The 20419-nt window shown below is 42.0% G+C and overlaps 2 protein-coding genes and 2 long non-coding RNA genes across 4 annotated transcripts; 3 read left to right on the top strand and 1 right to left on the bottom strand.

Moving 5' to 3' along the window:
* Nucleotides 1-1103: 1103 nt before the first annotated feature.
* Nucleotides 1104-3241, top strand: LOC119014188 (pleckstrin homology domain-containing family F member 2-like). The gene is made up of 2 exons (XM_037089145.1): nt 1104-2073; nt 2245-3241. Exons 1-2 carry the CDS (start codon nt 1830-1832, stop codon nt 2835-2837), a joined length of 837 nt encoding a protein of 278 aa, XP_036945040.1. The 5' UTR covers nt 1104-1829; the 3' UTR covers nt 2838-3241.
* Nucleotides 3242-6611: 3370 nt separating this feature from the next.
* Nucleotides 6612-10955, bottom strand: LOC119014126. The gene is made up of 2 exons (XR_005072886.1): nt 10809-10955; nt 6612-7046 (listed from the first exon to the last, which is right to left on the bottom strand). It is a non-coding gene; the product is annotated as an uncharacterized LOC119014126 (long non-coding RNA).
* Nucleotides 8175-13198, top strand: LOC119014127. Its single transcript, XR_005072887.1, has 2 exons — nt 8175-8504; nt 12477-13198. It is a non-coding gene; the product is annotated as an uncharacterized LOC119014127 (long non-coding RNA).
* A 714-nt stretch (nt 13199-13912) lies between these two features.
* LOC119014543 (WW domain-binding protein 11) lies at nt 13913-19625 on the top strand. The gene is made up of 12 exons (XM_037089832.1): nt 13913-14101; nt 14580-14666; nt 14794-14825; nt 14922-15015; nt 15281-15477; nt 15632-15765; nt 15869-16035; nt 16157-16393; nt 16714-16839; nt 16939-17220; nt 17355-17540; nt 18426-19625. The coding sequence occupies exons 2-12, from the start codon at nt 14603-14605 to the stop codon at nt 19118-19120; spliced, it is 2214 nt and encodes a 737-aa protein (XP_036945727.1). The 5' UTR covers nt 13913-14101; nt 14580-14602; the 3' UTR covers nt 19121-19625.
* Nucleotides 19626-20419: the final 794 nt, after the last annotated feature.

Here is a 20419-nt window from a genome sequence, read left to right as displayed (position 1 = left end):
GATGAAGCTACTTCCTTGTCCCATGCCACTTTATCTTCGGTCTCTTTACCAGTGCTGACAGTACTGACAGATAACGGAGAAAAAGAAAAAAGAGATAAGATTAACATACTATAACAACTGTTAACAAAACACAAACTGATGAGACTAGTTACAGCTTGCAGCCTGTTGGCTTAGCTTAGCACACACAAATGCTGGACACAGGCGGAAACAGCAGGCGTAACTTTGCTGTTTCACTTGTAACCCCCAGTAAAACGGTGAATCGTAGTTCATGCCAGGTGAAAGTCAACAACATGGAGCCTCCACTGGTTTGCACATTTTAGTTTGCCACACATGTTAAATTAGTCCACTTTAGATGGGCTGGTTGGTTAATTTTTTCACGGAGCCGGGCTAGCAGTTCGCACCTGTTTCCAGTCCTTAAACCACTTCATCAGTTTCCGTAACTTAGACCAGATGAAACCCTAGACTGTGAACCATCACTTGTGTTCAGCCCACATTCCCCCTTTGGAGTTCCCCTTATATTTTGCCATGGGCATGTTTGCCAGACATTGTATAATACTCCCACTGGTGACCGGGAAATGATGATGACAAAAGGTATGCGGCTGTTTTCAGGCTGGTTTCACACTGTGCTTCTGCTCTGGTTAGGTTGACAAGAAAAAAAACACCAAAAACAAACAAACTGGTACTTTGGACCAAGCCATGATGTTTTTCTGACCCTAACCGTGTCAGAAAAACATCATGGCTTGGTCCAAAGTACCAGTTTTGGTTGCCATGAAAATGGCTGCAAATTTCTGCATTTCTCCTTGTATCCTTAAATAGCCTTTGATTTGGCCATTCGAAAAGTTAACTGCTTTGGATCCTGGCAATTGGCCATTATAACCCCACTGGTCCAGATGGAAGTTTGCTATTTCAAATACTTCCGGACTTGAACTTTGGTACTGACAGTCATGTCCCCTTCAGGATGGTTTGTTATAGCTTTGGCAATCGTCTGACTTTTCATGTTGACATGATCTTCCCATAAGCCTCAGCTGTAATTTAACGTTGTGTGCTAATTGCTAAGCCCTACCTGTAAGCATGATAAACATTCTCCCTGCTAAATATGAACATGTCATGTCTAGGTAGCATTGAGTTCAATGCCCTGCTATTAGTGGCTATTAGTACAGGTTCACAGCTGCTAGTCTAGATTTAGACTCTCATAGGAGTTTTTCATGAAAAGCAGTGTGCAAGACTCAAGTGAACTTCAAGCATCAAAAAGTTCTCATGAAGAGTAGCCTATTAGCGTTGTGCTGTTATATTTCTGGATAATTATTCATGAAAGTCATCATTTTAATATTATTTTTGATTGAGGTGATGCTTTATACACTGTTGGTTGTTTAATCTACAACCGTGTACTGTATAATACAAGTTGATCACATGCTTTGTAAGCAAATACATTTTCCAAAAATGCTCCTAGCAACTGTGTCTGTTAACAGAGACAAAAATGCAGGGTTTGCCTCTGAAATGTAGCACAGTAGTAGCATAAAGTAGTTGGCTATAAAAATGCAGATACTCAAGTTAAGCCCAAGTGTTTCAAAAAAGTACACAAGTAAGCTTTGCATAATTAGCTTCTCTGAATTTCCGAGAGGAACCTTGTATTTTGAAAACAAACCACAAAAAAATCTGAATGTGCTTCCCCATGCCTCTCCCTCTCTGCGACTTCTTGTATAACGTGTTTGTCATCAGTCTATATTTGGAAAGTTCCACTCTGCGTCATCGGACAAAAGGCCTTATAAAAATCCACTCCGCCTGCTGCAGATGGCACTTTGTTCAGGTATCAGTATCAGGTCACCGTCATGGACCTGTCAGCATTTAGCAAGGAGAACTATGAGCGGATCAAGGCAGTGGAGAGTTCGTTTGGCGCATCGGGGAGTCCTCTGTCCAAACCAGGTCGGATTTTGATAGGACGGGGCCGTCTGATGAAGCGGGGCCGTCGGAAGCCACAGCCGAAGGCTTTCTTCCTCTTCAACGATTTGCTGGTGTACGGCAGCATCATTGTGAACGGCCGCTGGCACAAAAAAATGAAGATCATCCCTTTAGGTGAGCAAGTCATATACCTAATTTCATACTTTCCTAAAATATGAGCCAACGTTATTGGAAAAGTTGCTTAAAGTTGCTGTTGTAGAAAAACACAGAAATGTGACTCATTGGACATGCCAGTGGAAGGGTTTTTGCATTGTTTTCATTATGCCATCCTTTCTGTCTTTTCAGAGGACATCCAGATGGAGGACATGGAGGACGGTATGGAAATGAAGAACCAATGGCTGATCCGTACACCATGCAAGTCCTTCTTCGTGTCTGCCGCCACAGTGGAGGAGAAGCAGGCCTGGATTGAGCACATCAAAGACAGCCGGTTGAGCCTGCTGCAGGGCGGCAGCCTCCGACCTAGCTCCAGCTTTGCTGTGACCTGGATCCCAGACCAAGCCGCCCATAAGTGCATGCGCTGCTTCAAAAACTTCACGCCCACCAAACGTCGACACCACTGCCGAAAATGTGGCTTTTTGGTGTGCCGTTCATGCTCCAAACACAGAGCGGTGATTGAGCACATCCATCCAACTAAGAAACTGAGGGTCTGCCGAATCTGCAACACTAACAACAAGATGGATGAAACGTCTCGTCTGAGGGGAGACAGCACTGGACTGGAAAGCTTAGAGGATGAACGTGTGGCAGCGTCGAGCGAAGAGGAGGAAGCAGAGGGGATAATTGAAGATTTCCACCGAAGCAACTGGCTGGACTCTCGCACAGGCACATGGGGAAACGAGCACATCTATGATTACCCAAGACCAATGCACCTGCAACCATAGAGAAACATGATCACATCAAGACTGCTGTACAGTACAACCGCTCCTCCACATGTGACCTTTCTCCCCTTTTTTATCTCCACCAGCGTATTATATGGACATAGATCTGGTGTTTTTTTTTTGTTGTTGTTGTAGTTTACTTAATGTTAACTATGAGTCATTAAACCACAGTTGATTGCTATTATGTTGTTAACAAAGAGTGTTGGAAATCACAACACAAAGCTGATCCAGTTAAATGCAATGAGCATGTTGGTAGTCTAGCGTGAACTGCTGTCATAACTGTTCTTTGTACACTGTGCACTTGGCAACAGAGTGAGTGTGTGTTGTTTTCACATGAGAAATATTTGTACTTTATATCTGTTATGTACATTTTGCTTGGAAATGATAAATGAACAGTAAAGCATTTGCAAAACATGTAAAGATTTTCTGCTGCAATAATTTGAGTCATGTTGGATAATAATCTTAATCATAATCATAAGCTTTATTCATGTAGCACCTTAAGGCACTGAGTTTTACAAAGTGATTCGACAAACTTAGGAGGACAATATTACTGACTAAACACTCAACAGTCAAGCCAAACACAAGGAAATCAGGGAAAATTAAAGAGGATCACAAGCAAGTAAAAAGTTTAAACAGGGTGAAGTCATAGGCTCAGATAAAACTTCCTTCATACATAAATAACATTTCTATTTTAAAATGTCCTTATTCAAAATTCAGCTGGTACCTTATATTGGCAATGCTTCCCAAAAACACTTGCATTATTATTATTATTATTAGTAGTAGTAGTAGTAGTAGTAGTAGTAGTAGTAGTAGTATTATATGACACTTTTCATTACAGTGGTGAATCAGGCCCCTTAGCAAGTAGCTAACAACTGAGCTCAAGATAAGCTTTACAACTGCAACCACATTTTCCCAGTTAGCTCTTGTTAGCTACAGAAACAACATTAAATTAATTAATTATCAACTTTAACTGCTGCTTTGATTAATGCAGTGTAAGGACTAACAAGGCTGTGGCCTGGATAACTAGCTAGCCTTGTTTGCTTGGTTTCTTAGCTAGCCTACTCAGCACCAAAGTGAAGAGACAGCGTTAACGACAGCAACTATCGGGTTAATTCAGAGGTGCCTTGGCAGAAATGTGATTCTAAACAGGTTCCTCAGACGAAGAAACAAAACTCTGTGAAGAGCAAAAACACAGAACACGGTTGCTGAAGCTAAAAGGAGGTTAACCAGCTAAATTGGGAATTAAATTGTTGAGCATGCTAGCTTAGTTAGCTGAAACGTGAGAGGGTGACAACTGTTGGTGACATTTTGAAATAAACGGTGTCAGTACGAACAATGACTTTGTGAAATTAAACTTGAAGTGTGATGTGTTCTCTTAAAAATGCCATAATGACATACATTTTTGGGAAGGGATGTTTTGAAATGAAACACTGAACAGTTTGGTGGTGAGGATGTAATTACAAGACTATGATGAGATGAGCACCGCAACACTGATGAGGTTCAACAATATAAATGAGTGAGGCACAGTGTGGACTGGTTTTAATGTGGTGTGTTGAGCGCGGCCTAAAACACCGCCTCACCTGAGTCCGTTGATGTAGTAAAAGACCAGCCAGAGAATTGAGGAAAAGAATAAGCATTTATTACACAGTCTGCAGAGAGTGGAGATCAGCTCAGTACAACAAAAGCATCAGAACAGATCTAACTCGTGTCTAGGGGTTTCAGTGTTATAAGCCTGTGTTTCGCTACGCCTACTGATGGGTATGTGTTGCTCGTATCTGTCACTAATTGGCTAATGATATGTGTGGTGGCCGCATGCACAGCGTGTGATCAACGCGAGGATTGGCTCTCCGTCCGAATGCATAGCCTGTGATGACTCCCATGTCTTGACGGGAACATCCTTGAGCATCTCCCCTATCTTATGTGTTTGCACAAATAGAGTTATTTTGTCACAGTATGTAGTTATGGCTGGCTCCCGTTATCTATCTGTGTCTGCCTGTGTGTGTGTGTGTAAAGTGTGACTATCTGTATGAGTCAGCCCGCACATGATCACATAGTTAAGCAAGTATAATAGTGTCCTGGCCCGTACGCACATCAGTAGTACCGTCTGTATATTCACAGGTGTGAAAATTATCCATTTAATACTACATTTGATTAATACAATATAATAAGTAAATAAATGCTTGTAAATAAATACAATCAAAATCATTCTGATGCACTCGGTGTATTCATATGTTGAAGGGAGGCCAGTATTTGACAGTATTATGTGATTCTCACACAGGGTTGAAAGGTCCCCTCTTTAAACAGTGACTGCCGGTATGCATTTTGGAGTGTGAGATGGAGCTGGCAGGTGTTTAGGTGACTTCTGTTGTCGGTGGCTTTGCCGGTAAAAAGAGCGAGGTGTGGACGTTTACCAGAGGAATGCTCCAGAGTTTCTGACAATTATGTCAGCATACCAAACTGGGGTTGCTCTGTCTTCCTTGATGCCTTTGTTAGGTCCTAATAATCCATAATGTCAAACATCATTCAACCAGCCTCAGTCACTGTTTCTACATTGGATTTCCAATCTGAATTTAAACATTTCATCAGAGGTTTAGCAAGCTTTTATAGAACATGGTTGAAACTGGACCGATGCCAGAACCTCTCCAGTGACACTTTTATATGACAGTAATGTCAAACCTGTTTGTCTGTTCTCACAAGGAACAAGGAAATGTGGCCTATTTTTCTGTTTTCCGTCTTTGTCTGGCTGATAATCCCACTTCTGTACAATGCATTATCACAAAGCTGCAGACTGGGCTGTTTTTCTAAGGTCATGAAAAGACGCCTTGCTGTAGATGAAACCACCCATCAGAGAAAGTAGTTAAAATTTGCTTAACCTTAAACATCTACAGCAGTAAAATGAATCATACGCACTGATGTAACAGTGATATTAATCCAAAAACCTGATCTATTGCAGCAAACACTGACAGGGACCAGTTTTCTACCTTACGAGTTCTTTTAGCTTTTGATATTTTGAGCAGTTTCTCTGTTGATGATCATATGCTTTACATACTTTTTTTTGAGTAAAGGATCTGAATGCGTATGAACTACATTATTTATTACTTATCAATCTAGGTGTTCAAGTGCTGGTTATTGGTGGGTTTCTTTAAGACATTCGTGCGTTTGGACAACTGGAGCACTCTCATTGATTCTGCAGACAGACAATATGAAAGCATTTGAGAGATGCAACTTTAGCTGCCACTGAAAATTCGATGCCGACATTCACTTCTCCACTCATTCTCACCTTGGACCGGAGGTACTTACAAGAGGTCACAGAGGGTGAACAACATGCTCTCAAATGACTTTAGTGCTGTGGAAAACAAGTCAATATAGTGACATCTGCTGACTTAAAAATGGTATGAGACACCACCAGCCAAGGTGTTGAAACGCTGCTTTGGGAATAGAAACTATAGTGTCCTGAAACAATTAACTAATGCTGGAGCTCATCACTAAATTCAATTTTTAAAAAAAAAAAAAACAACTTTATTTATCCCCGGGGGACAATTTGAACGCAGGTGAAGTAGTTCTACACGGAATGTAAAACAACTTCACCCATAGGCTGAAAGAGGCTCTGTGTAACCATTTTACATGTATCAGTCAAAACAGGGCGTTCACAAGAAACATACATTTGTCTTAACTGCATCGTTTCTTTCTGTATGAACAGACGCGTTGCTTACAGTGCCGTCTGCAATGATTTCTAATCATTTGATGAAAGATGCACACAAGTACACACACAAAATGTCACCTAAAGACGTCACACATTATTGCTTTATTTGTCAGAAGGAATTTTTTTCCAGTCAACAGAGTCCAGTCCAGAGATTCATTCATTTGATCACCTGACTTGCCATGTCTGAGGGTGAATCGCCAGTGTGCCCCAGCTCATGAAGCACAGACTTGCAAGCTGTCACATGTCAGAAATGGTGGCATGATGTCTGTAAACCGCTTTCGGCAGTTTATCCAGCCTGCAAGGAGTGTCGGCCAACCAGATCCTCTTTTGCACATCCTGCAGCAAAGGCGTGAGGCAAAGATGTCATATTGTCCACTGGCGCCAACAGGGAGACGCATCGAGGAGAGGGCATGTCCTGGCTGGATCTTGCCGTGGAACCCAGGCTACAGTCCTAGAGACCGGAGCTCTGTCCTCATCCCCACTTTCTACTGATGTTGGTGGAACAAAGACTGAATGAAAGGATAAAAAAGGGAAAAAGGAAAAGTTAGTGAGGTATTATTCTAATTGACATGTGTAAATATTCTTATCACAGACAGTGCTGAAAACAGGCTGTTTTTCTGAGCTCAGGAAACGTGTACTTTTCAGAGATACATGGTTCTCACAGCCTGACAGCAACAGTACAAACATTTGATGATCTTATAGGATACGATGCATTGCTGCAGCTTAAACTAGCCAACAGAGTGTCACAGAGTTCAAATGAGCTCAAATTAAATCATCTAAAGCAGTAAAACTGCAATGTACACATTTATACAACACTGACAGTCATCTTAAAACATCAGATACAACAAGGGAAAATCACTGACATGGAAAATGACCCATACAGAAAATGTTCCATACAGTCCATACGCACTTTATCTGTTTTTTCTGTTTTTCTTTCCTGCTACATGCCATCAAACTGTACAATAATAGTTATATAATCTGGTCATCTAATACAGTACATGCACACTTTATCTGTTTTTCTTATACCCACCGGTCCACTGCTGATTATTTATCTGTTTCACTACACCTTATATTTTATTTTATTTTTTGCACTATAATAACTACCTCTTTTTATACATTATCTATACTGTGTATATTTGTACATTGCTTCCTCTTCAGACTGCGGGAAAACCTGCAGTCTGGCACCCGCCTGTGGCGGAGAAGAGGCGGCTTGCTTCCTCTTCAGACTGCGGGAAAACCTGTAGTCTGGCACCCGCCTGTGGCGGAGAGGGGCGACATGTAGCCTCTTCAGACTGCAGAGGAGAGGGTCTAACACAGCACAGCCACAGCCTGGAGCGGCCTCTCAGAGCTTCTAGCTCCACGCTTGCAGGGCTAACTCGACCCCACCCGTTTCCGGTGGCTCGCACAGGCAAACTCTGCCTGAAGCCGAGGCCCTGCTTCATGTGACTTTTTTTTTTCATTTATTTTAATGGCAGTGATAAGATGGAGACGTGTGTGAAAACTGCACTTTTCTGAGAACCTTTCCTTCGTGAAAATTAAACATCAACACAGAACGTTCACAACATTAAGATTCTTTTTTTTTTCTTTCTTTCTTTCTTTTTTTTTTTTTTTTACATTTATTTGGGATTTTGGGTCATTTTACTGTAAAGGGTATATTCATGGTAAACATTACAGGTTCTGGAAATTGGATAATTTCTGTCTCAGATGAAGTTTTCAACAGCAGAAAGGCAACAACAATACAGGTTACAGCGAGATACTGACCCTGTAAGGAAGACAGAATATTTGCAAAAAAACAAAAACACAAAAACAGAAATAGATGCCACAGTGGCTGACCAGGATGAAAGGGAGAAAAGGTACAGGCAAAAGTATTGGAGAGAGGGCTAGCAGAGGTGCAGCGCGAGAAGGAAGAGACAAGCTGAGACACCACCACAAAGTCCTGAACCAGACCCTGAACCACAGACATCCAGGTTAGATTGGTGCATAGGTCCATGAGTTTATAAATTTTAACTATACAGTTAGTCTTAGGGAGATTGAGAAAAGTGTAGTTCTTTGATTGTTGTTTCTTAAATGTATACTCCATATTGTATGCATGTTTTTTTTTTTTAATACACATTTTAAACATTTTTTATAGTAACAATTTGGTCATATAGTCCTGTGATCTTGAACAGGCAATGTTCTCTTTTTGATCTAACCCCACTGTAACCCAAAATAAAAGCCTGTTTAGCTGTAAAGTTTTCAAATACAGAAGGAAACATGACTTAAAGTGAATCTGAAACTCATGTTGGCTCTTGCAATACCGTTTCAAGAACTCTGTCTTTGTTTGTAAAAAAATAAATAAATAAAAATGCATAGTTCACCTTTAATTATAGATACCCATTTCGTGAAAAAATATAACTTACTGTTAAGAACTGAGGAGTGTTCCTTTAAGTTAGGTGCCCACGCTCCAAGTAAGCTTAAAGATATGAATTGCAACAGGCTGCTGTAAATAGATGATGGAGATGTCAGCTGTCTCTGCCCAGCGAGGCAGACTCTTGAGTGTTCATGTCTCAACACACAAAGGTTTGAATTTGATTTTGAGCCCATACATTCTGACACCTAAGTGCTCTATATGCAGACCACAAATGAAATCAAGTGGGTAAGCAAGGATGTCATTGGACAGTGGCGTGTCATCAAACATGATGATGACATTTATCCCGGGACTATTGTCGAGGTCAATGAAACCCATTGAAAAGTCACACAGTGCACAGAGCGGAGAGAAATGGCTTCTTCTGGCCAATCCATGAGGACATGTTGCGGTACCTCCTTGATGGTCCTCAGAGTTAGAAAATATGGGCAGAAATTGCTAATGACTGAGTTGACATACCCAGGGTGTGAGGGAGTTAGTATGGTGAGGTTGTCAGTGGCTGTTTGACTGGTTAGTGGGTTAGGGTTACACTGATGAAATATGAATAATTCATTTAAATGTTGACCATGTGACATTTTTCTCATGTATTTTAATGGCAGTGATGAGATGGAGACCTGTGTCTGAAAACTGCAAACTTCTCTGAGGACTTTTCCTTGCTGAAAATTAAACATTCAACACAGGGCGTTCACAAGAAACATACATTTGTCTTATCTGCATCGTTTATTCCGTGCCGCCTATAAATGCACGATGAGCAGGCAGAACCAGGCTGCAAACACCGCTGTGGTGCTGTGAATGATTTGAATCATACAGACGTGGATTCAGATCTTGTTCAGCATGTTCACCAATCCAGCCAAGAGGCAAAAAACTCTTTTTTTCCCCAAACAAACTGTGTAAGTTGAGTAATGCTGTTGCATGTAGAAAGGGGCGCCGCCAGGGATTTTGGGCCCCATGAAAAGAAATCTATTTTTTGATGCTGTTTTATATAAAACTATGCATTTTAATAATATTTTTGACTATCATTCCCATATTTGTGAAACAACATGACAGTTACTTAGTGACTGCTCACTGTCTCCCTTGTAGTCCCGTATGCAGGTCTAATTTATCTCCACAACTGAAGACTCACAGGTGGTAGCTTTGGATTTGGGGTGTGAAAATACATATATGAGGCTATACGGTCATTGCTATTTAATCTTCTGATTTCCAGAAAATATAAACATTTCTTTGATTGTACTGAGATTTGTACTGAGTCCCACAGTCTGCATGTACCAGAAATGTTCTCCTCTGTTCCTACTGCAGAGCAGGAAAGTGAGAGTCCCAAACTACAGACCAAACATTCTATTGTAGTGATAGCTGAATTTGAATTATATTATATACACACATACATATTCTCTTTTTATTTCAGAACTGTTTTTAATACATGAAAATCATTCTAAAATAAAAATGGATTATAGGCTATTTTTGTTTTACAACTCTCTTTTAACCCTCTGAAAATGACATTACTGTCTTCTGAAGGCCGTCATGGGCTCAGTTTTTAAGATTTATTTAAGCCATAAGCATCATAGAAATCTTGAAATTGGAATGAATCCGCTGACACCAAACATGCCCTGCTAGCCTACTGGGAAAAGAGCTAAATATCACTCCAAATTTGAACTCTTTTTTTATGGCGAGGTCCACGACCTCAATGTGAAATGATGACTTTTAATAATAACTTTCAGTCAGCACTTACTGAGGGATGAGATGAGGATGAGGAACCTGCTGCTGTTGATACTGAGCTGGACTCATGGCTGTCTGACTGCCTTCAATCTTTACAACTGCTGACATTACCTTTAACTGTTCTTAAACTGTGCTAGCTGTGAACTGTGCTCACCTTTCTTCTGAAAGAAGTTGTCTTCCCGCTCCTTGGTTCCTGTCCCTTTCTGCCTTTTCCTTTCGTTTAGGGGTCCCTGATTTTGCTTTCTTGGGTAAAGACATGTTTTGATGAGCAGCAGCCGATCTGCTTGTTAAGTCTGTTTGGAGACACATCTTCTGCACCTGCAGCTGCAGGGGTGGACTAAACCACTATGTATTGTTAAGGGTTGAGACGGGCCTCAGACAGCCTCCACTATTTTTTCTATACAGAGTAAAGTTTCTCATCCGATTTCTTCTGCCAATTTTAAGTTAGTTATGACACTAATTACTTAGAAATAAAAAAAAAACAATTAAAACAACATTTTTTTTCAGGCCTTTCAAGGGCCCCCTCCTCCATTGGGGCCCTGGTAATCAGTCCCACTCTTCCCCCCAGTTAAACGCCCCTGATCCAGACTTTTTCCACAACAGATAAGTACTGTGATTTTCAGGCTGGTATCATTCAATTTGACCATTTAAAACAGGGGGAACGCATCCTGACAGCTTAGAATACTACTGTCAGATACTGTTCCCCCTCTCAACAGATAAGTACTGTGATTGAAAAAACTGACGCAAAGTAATGATGTCATTAACCCTCCTGCTGTCAGTGACCCTGTGCCATAATCATATGAGGTTTGTGGCAAAACTGTGTATCGCCACAAGATGGCACTTCGCCGCTTAGTTAGCAGATCTGCCACTGTCCTGCAGGGTCACTGTGACCCGGGGTGTGGGTGAAATAGGGTGAGGGTCACTGTGACCCTGGCAGTGACCCATTTCAATGGAATGTAAGAACGACAAAGAGGGTTAAAGACTAATGGACATATATCATATACATGTGGGCCATTCTAGAATTGAGGATACATTACAAGTATAGAAGAAAACTAAAAATAGGATTGATTTTTTTCATGGAACTTTTTGTAATCTTATAGAACACACTTCAAAGTTAACATGAAAAGAAGAAAAAAAAAATCCTTAAATGTGCCGTTCAATTCTGATGTTTTAAGATGACTGTCAGTGTTGTATAAATGTGTACATTGCAGTTTTACTGCTTTAGATGATTTAATTTGAGCTCATTTGAACTCTGTGACACTCTGTTGGCTAGTTTAAGCTGCAGCAATGCATCGTATCCTATAAGATCATCAATGTTTGTACTGTTGCTGTCAGGCTGTGAGAACCATGTATCTCTGAAAAGTACACGTTTCCTGAGCTCAGAAAAACAGCCTGTTTTCAGCATTGTGACTGTGCATGTTCCACATTTTAAATAGTCTTTTTAGCTTGACAAATAGGAGAGTTAGAACACTTCATCCTTGGCTTTATCATAAACCTTCACAAAAACACTTCTATAGCGATGTTTGTTTGACAAAGCAAGCAAGTTTGTCTGCACTGGAATCATGTACATCCATTGAGCCGTCTCCTGCAGTTACAATTCAGTCATCGAATGAATGCTTTATTTTGTCCGGTCGTCTTTCCATCCTTGTAGCCCTCGCCTCGCCTGCGGTGAACAGACCTCTGCTCCCTCTGGTTGAGCTGCAGTTTTTGGTGAAAGAGCTTGCTAGTCTCCAGCAAACTGAGAGGACTGTCTCAGCACCAGCACATGTCAATTAGAATAATACCTCACTAATCTTTCCCTTTTTCATCCTTTCATTCTCAGCTGGACTGTCTGCCATTGTTCCTTTACCAGCTCTCAGGCCAGTCTTTGTTCCACCAACATCAGTAGAAAGTGGGGATGAGGACAGAGCTCCGGTCTCTAGGACTGTAGCCTGGGTTCCACGGCAAGATCCAGCCAGGACATGCCCTCTCCTCGATGCGTCTCCCTGTTGGCGCCAGTGGACAATATGACATCTTTGCCTCACGCCTTTGCTGCAGGATGTGCAAAAGAGGATCTGGTTGGCCGACACTCCTCGCAGGCTGGATAAACTGCCGAAAGCGGTTTACAGACATTATTCCACCATTTCTGACATGTGACAGCTTGCAAGTCTGTGCTTCATGAGCTGGGGCACACTGGCGATTCACCCTCAGACATGGCAAATCAGGTGATCAAATGAATGAATCTCAAATATGAGTGAGCACATCTGGCAGACCTTTCCAGTGCACAAAACATCTGGGATGCTGAAGCTGGGGTTTACGGGAGGAAGACTTTAAGTGACCTTGTGAGGCAGGATGACACACCAGAGTCCTTTGGCGTCTCTGCCTCTGCTCACTACCTGACTGACTGTCTCACTGATGAGTACTGGCACCAAGAGCCGGCCATCACAATAGTATCTACGCCTGCAGCACGTTTGAACAGAGTACTTTGGTTGGTGATGTTGACTGGAAAAAAATGTGCCCCTTGCCACAATAATTCCTTCTAACAAATAAAGCAATAACGTGTGATGTTTTTAGGTGACATTTTGTGTGTGCACTCTTGCATCTTTCATCAAATGATTAGAAATCATTGCAGACGGCTGTGTTGAATGTTTAATTTTCACCACGGAAAGGTCCTCAGAGAAGTTTGCAGTTTTCAGACACAGATCTCCATATCATCACTGCCATTAAAATACATGAAAGAAAATGTCACATTTGTCCAATTCAAATTTCCTTCAGTGGTAAAGCTAACTTAAAATCTTTGCACCTGATGTCACACAATTGTTTTACAAGTTGTAGCAAGTTTCATTTAAAAAAGTGAGTAATAAATCTAAAATGTTTACATGGAGCCTCTTTTAGTTTAAGGGTGAAGTTGTTTTCAAAGTTTTGTAAATGTCATTTTATATGATTCTTGAAATGAGGATTGTCGTCCTGCTGTGGTCAGCCCTATTTCACCACTGTCCAGGCTGGAACTGGACTGGTAAGTTCTGTTCACAGTTCAAACTTTACCGTGTTGAGGGTCGTGAAGTGCGATGGTAGTTTCCCAATTTGACCACTAGAGGAAGAAGCACCTCGCGAGTATCAAGTTGGAAAAATAATTATAATATTAATTATAACATATAACACATTAAACGGTCCTAAACGCACAATCGGTGGAGATCTGTTATACCAATATTGTTTTATTCGTGCTATGGAAAAAAAGAAAGTAAAAATCCACTCGCTAGTCGCCTGACTTCTTTTGATGACGTCAAATGAGCCTCATCCGTTTTGGTCACTCGCGGCAGTAAACATGGCGACAGGCTAATGCAATCGTTCATTCAGACTGGATTGATATCTTTCTCAGAGTTGAAACAACACGTTTTCCTTTCGTTTTGGTGCCCACAGGTTCGACTGTAGGGCGTTCCGCTCTGCAACTTTTTCTTGAATAAAAAGGTACATTCGAGTTTTACCTCCTGCGCTTGTAACGCGGCCCTAGCTACTAGTGCAAGCTAACTAACCTGCTAGCTAATTTTCAAGTAAAATGCTGCATGAGTACATGAGATTTAGACACGTATGTCGTGGAATTTGGTCGTCTTTATTGTTTTGTATCTATCACAAAGCGACGTTTCGTGGTATACGTTGTTATTTTAGTTTGCGTTTATTGTGAACTTTATGCTAACGTGTTAGCTAACGGTACGTTAGCCGTCATCTTCAAAACGAGGCGTGCAGCATTTGTTCATCTAAATCAGCTGTCGTCTATTTTATCTCTCAACCATTAAAGACTGTTGTTGTCACTAGTGTATTTGAATGAGTCCTTTCAAGCTACCAGGGACACCGTGGAATTGATTATGATTTGCAAATATATGCTGAAGCTGTGTATGGATGATTTAATTTCATTTGTCATCATTTGTGGGATTTTAATAATTTCTAGGGTGAAGGAGACGAACCAGCACAATGGGGCGACGTTCAACCTCCTCCACCAAGAGTGGGAAGTTCATGAACCCCACCGACCAGGCCAGTAAGTATCGACCACAACCAAGCTGCTGGGTCCTGTGACACCCACCTGCTGGACAGCACTTTGTAGTAGCATTCTCCTGTTATCACAATAATAACTTATGTGTTACTGTTTTCTTCCTTCCCCGCAGGAAAGGAGGCCAGGAAGAGGGAGTTAAAAAAGGTACTCATGGTCTTATAACACTGTGCGTCATCTTCTTCAATACAACAGTAATTTTATTTTGTTAATCACACTTTCCTTTGTCAATACTTCTGCTAGAACAAGAAGCAGAGAATGATGGTGAGGGCGGCGGTGCTGAAGATGAAGGACCCCAGACAGATCATCAGAGACATGGAGAAGCTGGATGAGATGGGTGAGGGGGCTGAGTGTCTGTAACATTGTTGAAATGGCTTTGGTGCAGGTTAAAATGGGTCTGTGGCTGTCCAGTGTCTTTACTGTTCTGTATTTATGCTACTGCTAAATTAGGAAAAGTCCTTATGTTTGAAAAAGGTTAATATTTTCACAACATCAATGCATATTAACCTATTTTAATCATCACTTGCAGTTTTTTTTAAAAATCACTTTCTAACCCTAACCCTTTTCTAGAAACTAAAGCTTTTCTGTAACACCTTCGACAGAGTTTAACCCAGTCCAGCAGCCCCTGCTGAATGAGAAAGTGTTGAGGGACAAGAGGAAGAAGCTACGCGAGACGTTTGAGCGCATAGTCCGCCTGTACGAGAGAGAGAACCCCGACACTTACAAGGAGCTACGTAAACTGGAATTGGACTATGAGACCAAACGAGGGCAACTGGCTCTGTATTTTGATTCAGTCAAGGTGTGTCTGTGTGTATAATGATTAAGATGCATATCTATGTCTTTACATTTCTTCTACAGATTATATATATTATAGGTATATTTTAGTCAGAGGATGTTATTACTTTGTGGTAACTCTTGATTTACTTTCATGTCTGTAATGTCTACTTTTTCAGAATGCAGAGTCAGTGGAGGTTGACAGTATCCCTTTGCCAGATATGCCACATGCCCCCTCCAACATCCACATCCAGGACATCCCTCTACCAGGGGCGCAGCCTCCCTCCATACTAAAGAAGAGCACCGCATTTGGGTAGGTGTTTACCTGTTAAATGTATCAGCAGTTTAACTTGATGAATGATGCGACTTAGAATGACTTTGCCTTGGAAGTAATTCTGTTCTTGTGTATCACTCAGTAAAGGACCCCTGTCAGCATCCTCTGGACCGGTTTTGGCAACAGTGCCAGGTGTGCCGCGTTTACCTCCAGGGAAGAAGCCTCCTGGGCCCCCACCTGGACCCCCACCTCCACAGGTCCTGGCATTATACGGCATTCCTTCTCGACGAGCTTATGGCACAGATGCAGGTGATGCACAGACTGTTCCCTGTATGCTGATTTTCCATATAATGATAGTAGGACCTTGATTTTAGGATTATATTGCTGCTTACATTTTGTTTGTTGCCCTGACTCGTTCTTCCCTGAACAGAGCCCACCATTCCTGGTCTGGAAAAGGAGACCGCCATGGACTTGGGAAGAGATCGTGACAGTGGCAGTGACAGTGACAGAGATCGGGATGATGTGGATGATGACGAAAGCGACTCTGAAGAGGACAGTGAAGAAGAGAGAGATGAGGGCATGGATGGTGATCAGAGAATGAGTGTTGACAGGCAGGATGACGAGAGGGACAGAGATGAGGAGAGAGACAGAAGTGACAGGCATGCAGGTGAGTGTTTCAGAAGTGCTTCAGCAAATTTCTTTTAAATGTTTTTTTAAATGTATGTGCTCTTGGTTTCTGATCTTCTTGATTTTGTTTTCATAAATGTTAAATGTTTAGGTACATTAAAATTTTGGGGGGGATTATTACAGAAAATTGTGCTTTTTCGGAAAAAGCATCAAAGTTGGTTTATGCATGCAAAGTTGAGTTTTTCTGGTTTATAAGGAGGCACCCTCAGATGCAAAATGCAAATGTATACACATTAGTATATATGTTCTTACACCAATATGTTCTTCTGATGACAGTTTCATAATGTGTAACGTCTTCAGGTCGCAGCGTACGTTTCGCCGACATGACTCCAGAGGCACCGCGTGAAGGAAAGCGCAAGAAAAAGAGGCTGGTCAAGAGGACCAAGGCCATCACCCCTCTGCAGGCCATGATGTTAAGGATGGCAGGTACTGTAGTACACCAGTGTCTTTGCTACATACTTACTAAGCTGGTACAGCTTCATTTCTATTTCTGATGACATGATCTGTGTTTTTTTTTATTTACAGGTCAGTCTGTTCCTGAAGAGGAGGAAGAAGAAGAGGTAGAGGAGGAATACACAGATGAATCAGACAGCTCAGACGTCGAGGACAGGGGGCCACCAGGGGACAGCCAGCCCCACCTTATACCGAATCAGCGTCTGCCGCCACCTGCTGGGCCAGTGGGACAGCAAGGGCCGCCACACTTGCAAGGCCCACCGATGACTGGGCCTCCACCTCTGGGTCCACCCCCAGCTCCTCCAATGAGGCCACCTGGTCCACCCTCGGGCCCACCTCCCGGCCCACCACCAGGTTAGTTAATAGAATGTATTGTATGCTCCAAATCTTGACACTGCAATAAATCCCCGGTAAGTATTTTTTAAAGGTGTGTTTGTCATCCATATGACACTGTGCATTACTTAGATGTTATATCCATACATGTTCAGGTGCTCCTCCATTCTTGAGGCCTCCTGGTATGCCTGGAGGCATGAGGGGTCCAATGCCTCGACTTCTGCCTCCTGGACCTCCACCGGGTAGACCCCCAGGTCCTCCACCAGGCCCTCCTCCAGGCCTCCCACCAGGCCCACCACCACGAGGACCCCCTCCCAGATTACCGCCCCCAGCACCACCAGGTAGGCATGTGTGTGCATCCACATGTATGTAGCACATAAAATCAGAACTTAAACTGTATTTCGGTGAAACCAAACTAAAGCAGTAAATAAAGACTTTGAGGCCAGGTTCACACATACACAGGTAATTTTGAAAACAAGGTTTAAAAATAGAGAAACAATCTCTGTCTAGATGTGTGTTTTCGCACCATATTAGCAATAATCTATACTAATAAATCTATACTAACACACCTGAAAACACATATCACATGACTTATTCATGTACACAGGGCACGCACCTGCAGGTGTAAATGGGAAGCAGCAGATTGTTTGCTTGGTGGGTGATTGCTTAATTGCAGAAAATACCACAATTCTTTCCTTTACCTAGTCTTTACTTACTTGTTTACTTTTACCAGTAGTATATATTAATGGTACCAGGACTTGCACCTAGGCAATAGGTCATTTTTCCTCAAAACGGGACAAAATGAGATAGTGAACCATGACTTCCTTTCACAGAATCCTCCTCAATAATGCTGTTTTTTAATGACCAACACTATTTCACATATACCGGTGATGCTACATGACATGATAAGAAGAAGTCTGCAGGCATCATCATTTCCAAAAGTGTTTTTCACCATCCAGATGTAAACTGCTGAAAATTGCTTTTTTTATTGTCTTTACCCTGGGATGAATGCCCATTTTCAGCGACTAAAAAACCTTGCTAAGATGTCTATAAGAAGGATGTGATGCACAGAACAAATTACGTTTTTAAAATGTGCTAACAAGGCCGTACACATCATTAAATATAAATGTGTGTATAAACCTTCATTATATTTCAAATCTATTGAGCTCAAAGATGAATGTCTCACAAATTTCTCATCAAAATGCGTCTCTCGTGTCTTTTCTCAGGTATACCACCTCCCCCCCCAAGAGCCGGAGGGCCCCCGCGTCCACTCGCCCCACCACTGTCCCTCTTTCCTCCACCTCTCAACTCCAATGTGCTCAGTGCTCCTCCCAACATTGTCCAGCGCCAAAAAGGCGCAGGATCCAACCAGGATGGTCCACAGAGCAACATGCCTCCTCCAGCCATGCCCATGCCCATGCGACCTGGTGTCATGCAGATGCCTCCGCCCCCAGGGACAGCTGCCGCTGCCACAGGCCCAAATGCAGGCAACAACCCACCAGGCCACCACCACACAGCCACCATCGAAAAGCGAGCAAACATCACCTCTGTTGCAGCAGCTGGAGGCGGCCTGGCAGCAGGTGCCGGCTCTGGTGGTGCCACCATCTCTGCCAAACCTCAGATTATCAATCCAAAGGCGGAGGTCACCCGCTTCGTGCCCACAGCACTGAGGGTGCGCAGAGACAAGAGCGGAGCAATGCCCGGGGCAGCACCTGGGCCTCTGGAGAAAGCAGTGGGGGGAGCTGGAGGAAGGAGGGGTGATGAAGGTATGGGAGCTGGACAGGGGCAGAAACAGCAGGCGGCAGCTGCTCAGATGGGATTGGTCAACCCAGTCCAGATGGGTGCTGTGTCTCAGTCTAACATGAAGACTAAGGACCAGGTTTATGAAGCCTTTATGAGGGAGATGGAGGGACTCCTCTGAGACTCGAGAGGGAGCTGGGGGACGATAGGAGTGTATTTGTTTTGTGGGTTTTTTTTGTGCAGAGTTATAGAGGTAGCTTTCTTCAAGGCTGTCAGCAAGATGTCCTCAGTAACAAAGGAAAAACTGCTACACTCTCATCAAACTCATCTTCATCTGATCTGGACTTTTATTTGTCGTATCAAAGAGAATGTGAATTTGATGTACGTGAGAAATCAGATTCTATATAATTGGAAAAAAATGTTAGGTTCCTAAAGAACACTATTCTCTGCACTGGAAAAAAAAAAAAACGTGCTCTTTGTCTCCATTTTGTTCCGTCTTTTTTCTCCAGCCAGCTATTTGTGAATTTTCTTTTTTTGTATGATTTTATGACTGACTATTTTATCGGTTACCTGCTAAACCTGTATGACATAAAAATTTGAAGTGGTTAGTGTTTGTTAACCACTGACAAAATACATGTCTGAAAGTGTTTTCTGCAGCATAATAAACGCGTCATAAACTGTTTTCACCTCGTGTTTCAGTGTCATGTGATTAAGGAGATAATATAGGCGGGATTATTAATGTAGTATCATTCAGTCTCACGGCTGTTCAAAGTTCTGTTACAGAGAAAGACATTAAAATTGCATTTAAAATATAGGGAAAAACAACCAAAAAAGCAATTAAAAGTTAGAAATTTTCAATTCATTTTGGAGATTTTTTTTTTAACTTTTACTATACTACATTTATTTATAACTAGTTAGCAGTTACTTTGCAGATTGCAGGCTGCATCAAAGCTAATGTAGCTAATTAAATGTAAAAAAGAAAAAAAAAAAAAAAGATTCTGATAATCAGAAAAATGCTGAAAATAAACAGATCAGGTCAATAATCAGCTGATCAGTGTATATGTAAATAAATGTCTTGTACGTGACTTTCACTTTTAATTGTTAACACGATATCCTCTTTGAATGAGCTAACAGACTTAAGTTATTCAGAAATCTCATTCTACTTGTGAGAGGCATAGAAACAATAGGCTGCCTCACATTGCTCTGGGAACACCAAGTGAACTTGTCCAAGATGACCTGAGGTGTCTGGAATGCTTGTCATGGTGAAGTAAATCAGAGATGTATTTAGGACCAAGTTGACAGCCACCCTTTGCTTTGATTACTGTTTTGCACACTCTTGGCATTCTCTCATTGAGCTTCATGAGGTCGTCACCTGAAGTGCTTTTCCAGTAGTTTTTAAGGAGTTCCCAGAGATGCTGAGCACTTGTTGGCCCTTTTGCCTTCACTCTGCGGTCCATCTCATCCCAAACCATCTCCATTG

Source organism: Acanthopagrus latus, chromosome 23 (genome assembly GCF_904848185.1).
Source record: "Acanthopagrus latus isolate v.2019 chromosome 23, fAcaLat1.1, whole genome shotgun sequence".
In the NCBI taxonomy this organism is placed as follows: Eukaryota; Metazoa; Chordata; class Actinopteri; order Spariformes; family Sparidae; genus Acanthopagrus; species Acanthopagrus latus.
Note: the sequence above shows the minus strand (reverse complement) of the source record. Positions and strands in the feature narration are given on the sequence as shown.

Bases quoted from the DNA above. Each gene is read 5' to 3' on its own strand.
- LOC119014188 (XM_037089145.1), top strand. From the start codon at position 1,830: ATGGACCTGTCAGCATTTAGCAAGGAGAACTATGAGCGGATCAAGGCA. The intron at 2,074-2,244 runs GTGAGCAAGTCA...CTGTCTTTTCAG, and splicing joins AATGAAGATCATCCCTTTAG to AGGACATCCAGATGGAGGAC.
- LOC119014543 (XM_037089832.1), top strand. From the start codon at position 14,603: ATGGGGCGACGTTCAACCTCCTCCACCAAGAGTGGGAAGTTCATGAAC. The intron at 16,036-16,156 runs GTGATGCACAGA...TTCCCTGAACAG, and splicing joins AGCTTATGGCACAGATGCAG to AGCCCACCATTCCTGGTCTG. The intron at 16,394-16,713 runs GTGAGTGTTTCA...TAACGTCTTCAG, and splicing joins CAGAAGTGACAGGCATGCAG to GTCGCAGCGTACGTTTCGCC.